Source organism: Volvox carteri (genome assembly GCF_000143455.1).
Source record: "Volvox carteri f. nagariensis unplaced genomic scaffold VOLCAscaffold_37, whole genome shotgun sequence".
In the NCBI taxonomy this organism is placed as follows: domain Eukaryota; kingdom Viridiplantae; phylum Chlorophyta; class Chlorophyceae; order Chlamydomonadales; family Volvocaceae; genus Volvox; species Volvox carteri.
Genome location: NW_003307580.1, coordinates 917,224 through 929,821, shown reverse-complemented (window position 1 = coordinate 929,821; position 12,598 = coordinate 917,224). Strand labels below are relative to the sequence as shown.

General features: G+C 54.0%; 2 protein-coding genes across 2 annotated transcripts; one reads left to right on the top strand and one right to left on the bottom strand.

Moving 5' to 3' along the window:
* Positions 1–660: 660 nt before the first annotated feature.
* VOLCADRAFT_94456 (uncharacterized protein) lies at positions 661–4,202 on the top strand (the record flags this gene model as incomplete). Its single annotated transcript, XM_002953667.1, has 6 exons — positions 661–669; positions 1,622–1,729; positions 2,249–2,296; positions 2,983–3,040; positions 3,357–3,413; positions 4,063–4,202. 6 exons carry the CDS (start codon positions 661–663, stop codon positions 4,200–4,202), a joined length of 420 nt encoding a protein of 139 aa, XP_002953713.1.
* Positions 4,203–5,241: 1,039 nt separating this feature from the next.
* On the bottom strand, positions 5,242–9,836 carry VOLCADRAFT_94455 (uncharacterized protein; the record flags this gene model as incomplete). The annotated part of the gene is made up of 7 exons (XM_002953582.1): positions 5,242–5,314; positions 5,652–5,920; positions 6,221–6,408; positions 6,448–8,179; positions 8,545–8,676; positions 9,221–9,361; positions 9,678–9,836. The coding sequence occupies 7 exons, from the start codon at positions 9,834–9,836 to the stop codon at positions 5,242–5,244; spliced, it is 2,694 nt and encodes an 897-aa protein (XP_002953628.1).
* Positions 9,837–12,598: the final 2,762 nt, after the last annotated feature.

Sequence of the window (12,598 nt, the reverse complement as noted above, 5' to 3'; positions counted from 1 at the left end):
GTAGAGGAGAACTAATGGTGTAAGGAGTATATTTAACCGGGCCGTTCGCAACAGCAGCGGCGCGGCGGCGGTAGGCCAACGTAAGTCGTGCGCAGCTGCGGCCCCTTTCTGCGCAGCTTGCGAGGAAGGAGAGACGTCGCAACGTTGTTTGGTCCCTCTAAATTATAACAGAACAATATTATACAGGCCAACAGCCCGGCTGCTATAAAGCTTACAGCACCACAATGCATCTACGACATGCATCGCGCATGTCTTTCGGCTGTAAAATGGGCGCTAGTGCTTAGAAGGCTGGCAACTAAGTGACGCGAAAGAAAAAACATCGCCAATTGCTGCGCCGCAATTTGTGTACGCAGCGCTGTCGTGGCCTGTCGCATGACGTCATGGAAACAGTCAGTACATTTTCTGCGCAAATCGCATGTCGTACACCGCGCCGCGGCCAAAAGTCAAAGCCGAAATCGCGTTTGTGCGCTTAGGTCTCCAGTTCATGTATCGGTTCATGTTATCGTAGTAGAACGCTTCATCTATTGACTGCATCTTTGGCGGCGTCAGCACCTATATTTCCGGTTTCACTCGCACGAAGGGAACTGAGCTCGGCAGAAATCGTTCTTTGGAGCTCTCGAGAGTACTTTGTCAGTTTTTCCTATTTAAAGCGCTGCGAAGATGGTTGAGGTGAGAGCAGCCGAGTGCCCAACTTCCCATGTCCGGATGATCTGACGAGAAAGTCTTTAATTGCCTTTTTAGCTTTTGGCTTGCAAGGTAGCCGGTCAGCAGATAGCGCGAACGGGGACATCCTTGAGAGCTGCAAACATAACATAAAGCAACATTTCTCCAAGTTTTGTTTGGGAAATCTTTTTTACCTGACGTCACATGCGGATGCGGACAGACCCATGGTTCACTGGTACCAACCCTATAGGTTGACGATGTGCGCATGTACGGCACGTGCTTTGTTTCTTGTTTTTGCCACGCGGCATTTCTATTTTCTTGGGCTTGTCGTTTCATATACACGCATACATGCCATACATTTCTTGAGGCTGCTAGGGAAAGAGGGGGCACCGCAAGGGGGTCAAGACACGCGGAACGCACGAAGTTGTGTCCAGCTCCACCGATAGTATTTTGGTCTTTAACGTTAGAAAAAAGAAAAATCCCACAATTCACAAGTGGAGGGAAACTTGGACACTGCAGCTTGGACATCATACCGGACCGAGCAGGGTCTTCCCTTCGGCGCTAACCCGGCCGGCAGCGAGTTATCCCCCCACGTCATGTGGTCGTGGGTCTGGCGTCTACCGTTCCCAACGTCTGGATGTAATTTTTGCGTGCCTGTGACGCTGACCTGTTAATCGGTGACGTGCCCTTTACATGTACACAACCTCGAAGCGTTTTATGCGCTCATCGTGTTTTAGGGTTTTACGTCCACCGTTGCTGTGTCGTACAGACAGTAGATGCCCAGTGTGCGCAGTGAAAGGTCACCCAAGGCATCGGCCAAGGCCACGGCTGTCACAACCTTGCGCCTACTTACGGATGCGTGTTTCTTATGGCAATACTGGTTATTACTTCGACTACGTGACCCGCGGGTCTTTCCTTCCACTGGCCTTCCTTCCGGCTTTCTTTCCACCGTCCTCAGACACGCTCCCAGGCACGGGGAAAGCCCCTCAAGAAGCCAGGTGCATACAACACCGACTTGTACTATCAAGAGAAGGATGAGGGCTTTGGAGACGTGGGCGTGGATCAGGTGCGGAGAGCGCTGTATTGCCGTACATGTACGACCTGGGAATCCCCCATTGGGCTTCAACAAGAATATCAAGGGCATTGGCTTCGCGCCATGATGCCATCTTAGCAATGCCGAGCCGAACGTTTTAATGTTCTAACAGACTGCGGACAGCGCATTTGCCCGTTAGGCGTTTTCCTGGGGATCCGGGCATAGCAAAGAAGAGCAACGTGAGGGTGTGCCAATAAATATGATTGTGTGAAGAAGGGGGGTTACAGCTCAAATGGTGGCCACTAGCCTGCTGGCAGTCCCTAGCTACCTTCCCCCCTCGATGTGTTCCCAGGGCTACGTTTTCATCTTTCTCATCGCATCACTCGTATGTGTGCCGGATTCTGCGAAGTCGGTGACTTTTTGGGTTTGGCACCCCCGTAAAATAATATGCTGGACGTTGCACGTCGTATTCGTTTTTTCAGGCCATCGTGCGTCCAGTTCTACAGCTTTTGACTTTCAATGTAAGTTTTTGCCGTACGCCGTACTGTGCAGGAGCCTGACGCCGGGGCCGTGGACAACCCATCAGATCCGGACTTTAGGGTACGATGATCTTGTATGGCATGGTGTACTGCCGGCTGAGGCATGCTGTTGCTACTGATGCTGCAGACGAGGATGATTGTAATGTTTGGTGGTACAAGCATTCTTGAATATTGGACAGTCCGGAGCATATCTTGCAACATGTCCTGGTTTAAAAGGGAATCAAGCAGCAAAAGCAGAATACAACAACGAACTTTTAATTTTTGTTTTCCTACGGCTTCCTGGCTAGCGCACAACGCAGAAATTATAAAAGTTGCGAAAATTGTTGTAAGGCCTGTAAACCCGTGCTCTCTGCTTTGGTCCCCTAAATCATAACATAATAGTAATATCATTAGTAATATTATTAGTAATATTACTAGTAATACCATGATATCGTTATTGATATTATTACTATTATTAAAATAATTACTGGTGGATTCTCCTTTTGAGGCTTGGTCGAGCTAAAACCTTCATTCCTTGCCGGATACTGCATCTGGCGGGGCAAACTGCTGCGACCTAAAGCTAGCTTCCCAGTTACGGTAATTCCAAACACCAAGTTGACCTGCATGACAGGAAGTGAACATGTGTAGGCTTTTTTCTTTCATAGTAATTTGTGCAATGGAGTGCTCCCAGGTTTAGCTAGGTTGCCTCCGCTGAATGCGACTGCGACTGCAGCATATGCTTGGCTGCGTTCTGGTTCCTGCGCGCAGGTGAAGAAGTCGGACCTGGAACGCGCCACTGAGGAAGCGGAACGAGACGTGGGGGGCAGTAAGTGCGCAACGATCGTAAACCGTTTTGGTTTCGTTCCGCTGTACGGAACATAGATCATAGGCGCGATGTCTTAACTTAGAAGAATTTTTTACTTTCTCCATGTTTTTACTTTGGAAAAGAATTTCTGACCAAGTTGCCCATCAAGGAAAAGCCTTTTTTCGGTCCATAACACGATAGATTCAGATATTGCGATGATCCTTTGGGAGAATCTTCTCAATCGCGAATAACGGAAACTTTCCTTTTTAGAATGTTTATTTGATTTAGATTAAGATGTTCCACCTAGGGTTTTATTTGCTTGCCGTCGCCACCGCAGTCGACGTATCCGAGCTGAAAGCGGAAGTGGAGGATCTACAACGCCCCGCTGACACAGGTACGAATATAGGTGTACGGGCGAAGGTACGGACACAGAATTAACAATCACAAAGCAAACAGCAAGAGACTCCTTGACCCATTTGTTCGAGAGGAAGCGAGTACATGCTCTCGCTCGCGCGCTCGCGCTCTGTTCCTCCCTCCCGCGAATAGAACGAGAGAGAGAGAGAGGGGGTATGTACCGTGTATGAAAGGGCATTGCTCATCATCAAGTCCTAGCGACCAGCTGACAGATGTAGCATCAAGTGGATCGTAATGGATGGACAGAGATGTCTTGCCTAGGAGTGGCGGGGTTACATTCCGGGTCACGTACGATGGGTAATTCCCTTCGTATTCCCAAAAGAGAGATTAATGATAGCGAGCAGTGCTGAGAATCTCAACCTGGGGTACTCCCGAGGGGGTTGGGGCTCGCTGTAACACCTACCTATTACTATTACTCGACAGTATCTTTCAGCAAGTTGGGAGATATCGCACTATGGAGCCATGGACAGCTGTAGATTTGAAGTAAGGCTGGCTTTGTTGGCTTGAGAAGATTCATCCCTGCGTAGGAACCTATTGAGCCTGTTTTATTTCCGTTGACCTTTTTAATTGCTATCGACTTCTGGTTCTCATCGCCTCGCCGCTCGGCGCCCGCCATTGTTGGGATCCAGGCAAGGAGGAGCTCGATGCTGCCGGTGAGCCGGTCCCCATCGTGGATGCCAACAGGGAGGGCGGTGGACCCACCATCGAGGAGCAGGAACAGAACATCCTAGCGGGAGAAGATAAAACTGCTGAACACGAAGGCGCGTGAACGAATCTCTTCCTCGGAACTGCTGAGGCTGCAAGGTGTGCGATGCCGTGGTCCCGCTGGACTCGATCCTAACTTAAAAGGAAAGGGGCCGATTGACTAGTTTTGCGTACTGGCTGAGGAAAACCCGGCTTGATGCACTTACGGAACTGGGAAGGTTGGTTAGTTACGGGCAGGGCGCAGTGGGTCGTTGTAATCGCTGTAATCGCTGTAGGCTGAAGTACAAATTGGATAACAAGTTTGTAGTCCAGCCGTAAGCGCCAAGATGGGCTATAGGCAAGTGTTGAAACTTGTTGTCGTTCGTATGTTTCCAATGGGGGAGACGGATCGGGTGTGCTGACTTAATATGTGGACCGGACACCGGACGGAAACTGTTGGCAAATTCATATTGTTGGATATTACGGTAGGAAGGTCCAACTGTTGTGTCTCCGCTAACTCCTTGTGCCGCAAATTGATGGAATTCGGATTTTCATAACATTCTATGCCTTTAGCAGCTATAGGGTGGGCACATTATTGCAACGCACTATACAGAAAAAGCCGCATTTTGTCACGAGGCTGCAAACATGTGTCACGGCAAGCGCAGCTTTCGCCCTTCAGTTATGAGGTTTTACATCCGCAACAACACGATTCAGAGATGCTGCGATGCTGATTCCCCCTGTTGTAAGCCATCCTGCCGACACCATCACCGTCACCGGCTTGCACTACCTGGCGGTTCAGACTTTCAACAAGCTCTCGTTCGCAAAAGCCATAGAACGCGGAAGCATCCCCAAACAAAGAAGTTTTTGTGTCAATTGAAATGCACAGGACAGGGGAAGGAGGCTCTAAACGCAAAGCGCGTGGTGCCGAGCTTCAAAAATTTAACATGCATATGGAAGTCCTACGCCCAAGGAAAGCCCGCAATCCCGGTATAACGTGCCCTGATAACATGCCCACATTTGGCATTTCGTATCTTAATTTTTCAGTAGTGCTATACAGCAATGACAATGCCCACATCTAAAAATAAAAAATCGCCATGGCCCCTACACCTAATACAGAACGATGCCTAGTACCGCCTGTATAGATTCTGGCCCGGTGACTCGGGCTGTAACCCCAAGCCGATAAAACGCGCTGCGCACCTGCAGTCGTAAGAACACAACAAACAAGGTCCCTTGAGGCGCCTCAGCTCAAGACATTCCCCGGGGCCAAACCCTAAAAACCCTAAGCACGCCCAGGTTTTCGCAGCAAGCCACTTCCGTCCTTGAACGCACGTTTGTCATCCACCATGGTAAAACCTGTCATTGTACTGGCCGACCAGCGTCCTTCAGGTCTGCTGCAGATCCCGACGCCGCTGCCGCCGGGTTGCGCCTCTTCGCGCCACCTCTCCGAAAGCCCCCACGGCCCCACCAGCCACCGGCACCGCCGCCGCGGCGCCCAGCCTTCGAACCTGCACCGCCAGACTCCTGCCCCTCCCACCCGTTCTCTTCCATCCGCTCGTCGCCACCTTCCACAAGACAAGGCCCCAGCGGCTCGTCCGCCGGTAGAACCTTCTTGGCCAAGGGCGCGGCATGGCGTGTCAGAGTTCCCGCTTTGGCAGTCGCTTGAGCCAGAGCCAGTGCCTCTGGCGGCGGGGCTTTCTTATCCGGGGCATCAGACACCGGGTGGCGCTCGTATTGCTCACGCCGCTGGGTACGGCTTTTAGCCCGGCGCGGCCGGTCAGCCCGCTCAGAGGGCTGCTGCTGCCGCTGATGATGGCGATTGTAGGACGCGTCGAACGTTTGCTGTTGCTGCGAATGCTGAGGTTGCTGCAGCAGCTGCTGCTGCTGGTGCTTTTGCTGTTGAGGCTGGTGGTAGTGGTAGTGGTGGGTCTGTGGTTGTGGCTGCAGCAGCCCCGTGCTGCGCTTGCCTCGGCCCGGGTTCGGCTGCTGCCCCGGAGCCGCACCTTCCACGTCTTCTAGCCCTGCCACAGGCCGGCTCTGAGTCCACCCGCTGCCCCCGACCAGCCCGCCCCCGGCCTCATGCGCATCGCCAGGCTCCACTCCCACCTCCCGGCCCACAGCTGTGGGCGGTACGTTGCAAGGCCGGTGCTTTCGCGACGGTGGGTGCTGTTGCGACTGGGGTCGCTGCTGCGCCACAGAGACCGACGGTTGCCTGTTAAGCCGCGGTGGGATATCTACAGGTGACTCCGTCCGGAACCCGCCGGGGGGTACGGCAGCTGCACCACTGCCATTGCCTGAAGGATGCGTAGCAGCAGGAGGAGCGCATAGGATACCTGCAGGCGCTACGGCATCGCCAAAAGAAGCAGGCGTCGCCTCAGGCGCCTGCGGAACGGTAGCAGGAGAAGCAGCGGAATACCGCGGTTGCGAGGTGGAGGTGGCGCGGCCGATCGATGTGCGGGAGCCCAGAGGCAAGCCAGCTGCCGTTGTGGCGGACCGTGCGGCGGCCGCCGCGGCTGCGGCTGCAGCCCGGACGGCAGCGGCTGTTACCAGCGCCGCTGCCGCCGCCGCACCGGACAGTGCACTGCTGGTCTCCGCTGGTCGGGCCGTGTTCGTGCTGCAACTGCTACAGCCACCACCGACCCCCTCGTTGGCGCCAGCAGTGCTGTAACTTCTGGAGCAAGCATCTTGCACTGTGTTGGTCACATTAGCCGGCCCCACCCTTCCCGGCATCGCATACATTGCAGCCGCCGCGCCGCCGACGCTGTCGGCTGCCGCGGTTGGTGGCCCTTCAGGATCCCAGCCGCCTCCAGTTATCCCTGCATTACAAAGCCTGTCCCCAGCGGCGTCCCCCACAAACGCGGGCGCTGGCCCAGATGAGACGCCCACCCCAGGTACGAATGCGCGTCCCGCTGGCGTCCCGCAGTTTGCAGCTCGCGTCAGAGCCAACAGCACGGGCACCGCAGAGGACGATGATGGGACCCCATAGCCGCCGGGAGCTGCCGCGGCCAGCACCTGCGGGTGGGGCTGCTGCCACTGCACCTGCGGCTGGTGACTATGAGGTTGCGGCAGTAGCGCTGGCGGCAAAGGTTGCAGCGGCGGCAGTTGCGGCCACTGCGGTGCGTATTGGCCCATAACGTGGTGAAAGTTGGTATCGTACTGCTGGTGGTACACATCATCATGGCCGCTGTCGCGGTCGTCGTCCGACGCAGTACGGAGTTCACCATTCAATGGCCCTGTGTCATGCAGCCCAGGGTCTGAGCCACACGCCATCGCGTCGGGTGCCTCTGAAACCCCGCTGGCGCCGCTGCTCCGCCTGCATGCCTCCTCTTGCACCCCACCAATGCTGCAGGCCGGCGGTCCCCCGCCATTCTCTGCGGTGTGCTTCCCCCCACCAGCCCCGTCCGCGCTACACTTCCAAATTTCCGTCGTGGCGCCACAGCTGCCACTGCCACCGTGTCCGGCGCGCAGGGCAAGCAACAGTTGCAGCGGACCTCGAGCACCAGCGTTGACAGCGGCAGCGGTGTACCTCGCCGTCCCTGGCGCCGCCATTGCTGCGCCGCCGCCATTGCGGACATCGCTGTCGGCGGGGACGCTGGCGTCTGCTGTCATGTCGCTAGGAGTGGCCCTGTGACCGCTGGACGTTGTAACCGCCGCAGCGTTCAGGTCCTGCTCCTGCATGTCCACAGAGTCGGAGCTTGGGCTCCATTCCCGCCAGGTCACAGACCCTTCGCTATACTCCGTGCCACGCGGGTCGCCGCCAGCCGAGGCCGGCCCTGACACTGAAACCGCGGCCGTGGACGCCGGTGGGCTGGGTGCGATGGTCTGAGGTGAAGGGCCCATTTGCCTGGATGTGGCTGCAGCCCTCTCAGCAGCAAGGTAACCAAGCTGCACAGGAGCATCTGCGAAGGCCGCGTTGTCAGACTCCGTGGCGCCAAGCTCTGAAGAAGCCTTAATCGCGTAGGGTGCCAGCCAGGCTTCTTGCTGATTCCGGTGTTTCTGTGCAGGTGTGGCGGATGCGCCGCCGGGGATCATCGCACGGCTTGCAGAGGTGGACACCAGAGCCACCTGCACAACATGGTTATCGCATAATCGCGTGTTGGTAAGTTGGTAATAGGAAGCGAATAGTGATAGCAGAGGGTCGATTGCGTGCACGACAGGAAAGCAGTAAGTTACGTGGGAGCCGTAATTGTAAGGCGGTTCCCATCTAAAACGTGTTGTTGCCTTGCTGATTGCGCATCATGTCAACCAGGTCGCCACCGCACCGTTGCTGCCGTTTCACGCAAAACCCTAAGTTGACCCAAATGGGTCAGGCAAAGGAGGGTGACTTCATGGAAGGCGCAGGGCAACTGGGTCACGCGATGTGGAGAGCATGTGGCAAGCAGGATATGGCTGCCTGCAGCAGCTGCTGAAGTTACGGTGCATTCACTTACCCGTACCCGGGGTCGCGCACGTAAGATCCCCGACACTTCCAGGCCCGGCCGGACCACAGTTGCAACCGCAGCGCCGCATAGCGGGTCGCTCAGCGCCCCGCCGCTACTGCTGCCAACATTTTCCTGCCGTTGCTGTGAGATTGGTAAGTGGTCGATGGGGAAGACGTCAGTGATAGTGCAAATGTAAAATTCTGTTGTGTGTAGTGGATTTGGCGGCGCGTGTGAACGGTAGAGGTGCTGTCTGCCTCCAGCAACGCAATACTAGGGGGCCGAAGGGAACGCTTTGTCAACTCAGGTGCGACTGCCAATCAGGCATCGAGGTCGCTACTTGTGGTGCTACTTTACGCGGCACTAACATCTAGCCGAACCAATGTTGCCAGCTCGCGGGCGGCATGCCAGGCACGTGCTAGCAGTTTGCTCGCGCCCTTTCGGTACGGAAAGCGCTTGAAGCGAGATGCAGCTGAAAGCATACGGGGTCCACTGTAACAACCGCATTCAGCTGAAAGCATACGCAATTGCCCTTGGAAATCTCCAAAATGAATGTGGAGGGTAAGCTAATTAATCTCAGGTTTCCTGCACCTGGCCGAATACCCACCGTCAAAAGAGGGAAATATTTTGTATCCGCCGACAGCTAAGGCATAAATCCGCAGCACCCATGGCTCATTTGTTCACTCACCTGGAGCGCCTCGAGCTCAGGGTCCGAGTGGTCTAGTTCATGCACTATCGGGTTATACATTTGGCCCGTAATGCCGTATATGACATTACAGCTGAACTTCTCCAACGCTGACTCAAGCAGCTTTACGGCATCCCGAAGATTCTGTAATGGAATGGAGGGGTAGGCCGGCCTCGGCTATAATGCATGTTCAGGCGTGCGTGCAAAGCACTCGAGCAAAGGACATCAGCACATGCATCGCGCAGAGGTCATATGAGATATCGTGCACAAATCACCCTGCCCTGGACAAATCAGCCCTCTCTGTAGGGTAAGCAGCAGAAACGTAAAAGGATGCGCCTTTCAAATTTTGTATCGACAGTTTAACCAGGGCATCTTAAAGCCCCCAAGCCAGCAAGGGCTGTTGAATAATTGCACAACGTAAAGTTAACGAGTTCCAGGACCATACCGCCAACCCTCTGACCTGCTGAACAGTCTTGTCTGCTATTTCGATGGCCTGGTCGTCCACTCCATTGCTTTCCAACATCGACGATGCTTGCCAAAGCTTACAGATCGCCTCCCAGCCATGTATCATAGCTTCGGCCGTGAGGTTCTCCGCAAGACTGCCATGAAACCGTCCCATTTCAGCGCTCAGTAGCCAGTAGATATATTAATTCATGGTCATCGTGATGGCACTAAAGCGCCCGAGATGGAACGAGATGTGACTCGGTAAGGCGCCCTGGGGAGATGGTAGGGCCAACGTTTCGTATTTATCCATATCGTCGCATTTCGGTAAACATAGTAGACACGGCCTTAAATATCGTCCAGATTCATGGGTGATTACAACAACAGCACATTGTGGCAGGTGGCACTCGGTATATCGCAACGCAATGTAGTACAACCGACCCAAACTATTTGCCTCCGTTCTCTTTCCTTCACGGCCTTGTCAACAATGACCTGGAAGCAAACGTTATGAAGCTCGATGTTTAGTTCGTTTCAAACCAGCCATGCTGCAGTCGGTCAACATTCCATAACTTTGGCGATCTTCACGGGTCAGTTGGCAACTTAATTGGAGCCCGGAACCCGGCGCTTTGTCCGCGCCCGCACAATTAAGGCGGGATGTCGCAGGGTAACCCCACAAGACTGAAACCCAACATGGCCCTCTGCTAGCAGCTGCCTGTAAAATTTGCGTCTTCCATTCAATCTCTATCCGCATCGCATGTAATTAACAGCACCTTCACCTTGAAGCCGCCATAACCAGCAGACAATCACGTCGACCCTGAAAGCCATTCCCCGAAATCCACATGAACTGCAGACCCAAATATAAATCGGCTGAGGACCCACACCCAAATTCGCTGCCGACCCAAATCCAGGTATTTGCGGCACAGAGTCCTAAGCTCGCTCCTACACAGATCTACGGGTCATAGTCGAGAATGAATTATTTTCAGCGCGTAAAAGTGCCACACTCAGCCTGAATGGTGCATACAAAACACGTCTGCGCCGTTGCCTTGAGGACTGTTGAGGACAAGCCCGGCAAATAGAGGCTAAAACCATGGACAATAGCCAAGAAGTACAAGGAGAGGCAAGTGGACTGTAGCCGCCCAAACAATCACGATTTCGATACAAGGAATGTGCAAGCTAGAAGGCCTGTAACGGAAACAAGAAGTCACAACCTCGGCGCAACTGTAGGCCAGTGGCCCTGCAGCTTCCATGCTCAGGAGTGACCTGTAGGGCCAGAGGCCTCTGGAGAAGTACTGGATCCGCATCCACCATTCGCTCGCCATGCATCACATCCAGCCATGCATCACATCCAACGCCAGACGGTTGTACATCAGCAAGTACGGTTCCGTACGCCAGTCCTTGCCTGCCAGCTCCAAGTGCGTCTGCAGCGACGGCAGACTCGTCGTAACCCAAACAGCACGTAGTTGCAAACCGTACGCAAGAGTTCACTTCGCCTCGCATCCCGCAATTTGTTTTGCAATCTAGCCACAATAGGTTCGTTTCAGCACCTTGCGGTGCCACGTCAGCCAAACTTTGCAACATTTACATGCTATTCAATGAGCGCTTTGCTTTTTACCCACCATGTTGATGTTGTTACAGGGTGGTTAAGCTTCACCAGTGGCCTCCTTCCCGAGGCAGTTCCCTGCTCTCCCCTGCTAGAGGGGCACGCTAATCCATTCACCCCATCCGACTTCAGAGTGTACTCTTTGAGTTTGGCAACTCACCACCGGCATCCAACCAAATCTAGCAGATCAACGGCGCGTCAACTTAGTTCCTGGTCAGCTCGCAAGTTAATATTATCACGTCCTACACCGTCCACAAGATGGGGGGCCACCTCCCATTTCAACGCCTCTCAAACACCCCGAGAGGTCGGCAGGCGGATTTGAACCCGGACGCGCCGGGAGCAGAAGCCAGGCCTTATCCTCTGCCAGCCGCCTGCCTTGTTGAATGCCATGTTGATATTTTCAGGAAACGAGAAAACGTTGAACCCATGGCTGCCTGTGTCTGGGCCGTATCCATATAGGACGAGATCTTCTGTATCCCGCCCAGAAATGGGACCAGGTGTCTCAGACACCAATTGCCCTCCCCTTCTGGCATGTGGACTAGTCATCCCGAAATAAATTCGTCCCTGATGCTTCAGCTTCCTGCGATATGCACGTTGCTTGTGCATCCAGGGAGTCTGCAGGTTGTCCCGTTACCAAGGTATGTTTATTACTACCACACGAACTGTGGTGATGATACAACAGCAGGCAGGTGCACAGCGGGGCGGTGGTTGTATGAGCTTTCGATTTCCGCTTCAATTTGTGTATGGCTATTTTATATTTGTTGAGGTCGGGTATATATAGCTATATGTGCTTTGCGACTTGCATAAGGTTGAGACGACACGTCCCATCGAGATGCGATTGTTACAGTGGACCCCGAACGGGTCGAGTGCAGCGCCCCTAGGAGCGCCTCCCGCACAACACTGTGGGCCTTATTCAAAAAGAACTCGGCCAGGCCGTACAAACTTCACTGGACACACGGCCTCAGTTAGTACGCTTAAACAGAAAATTGAGGCTCCGACGTGCGCCCTCAAACTTCGTCATTGTACATCGGTAAACGGCAAACAACCATGTCTGCGTCGTTGACATCAAGAACCCGCTTTCATGGGGTCATCATGACCGGCATGGCGTGATGATCATGTCGTGTTGCCTATTTAGGTTTCTATGTTTTGGCCATAAGCCGGGACGTGAGAACAAATTAAAAAAATGTGTTCATTTTTCGTTTTCCACCCGTTCCTTTGTCATACATTCTGTAATCTACGTGAAGCCAAACTTTAGTAGACATGAACGGAGTATTAAAAAAGTGATACGTGATCTTCAGACGTAACTACATAGAGTGCCCAATGGCGGGCCTGCCAATGCG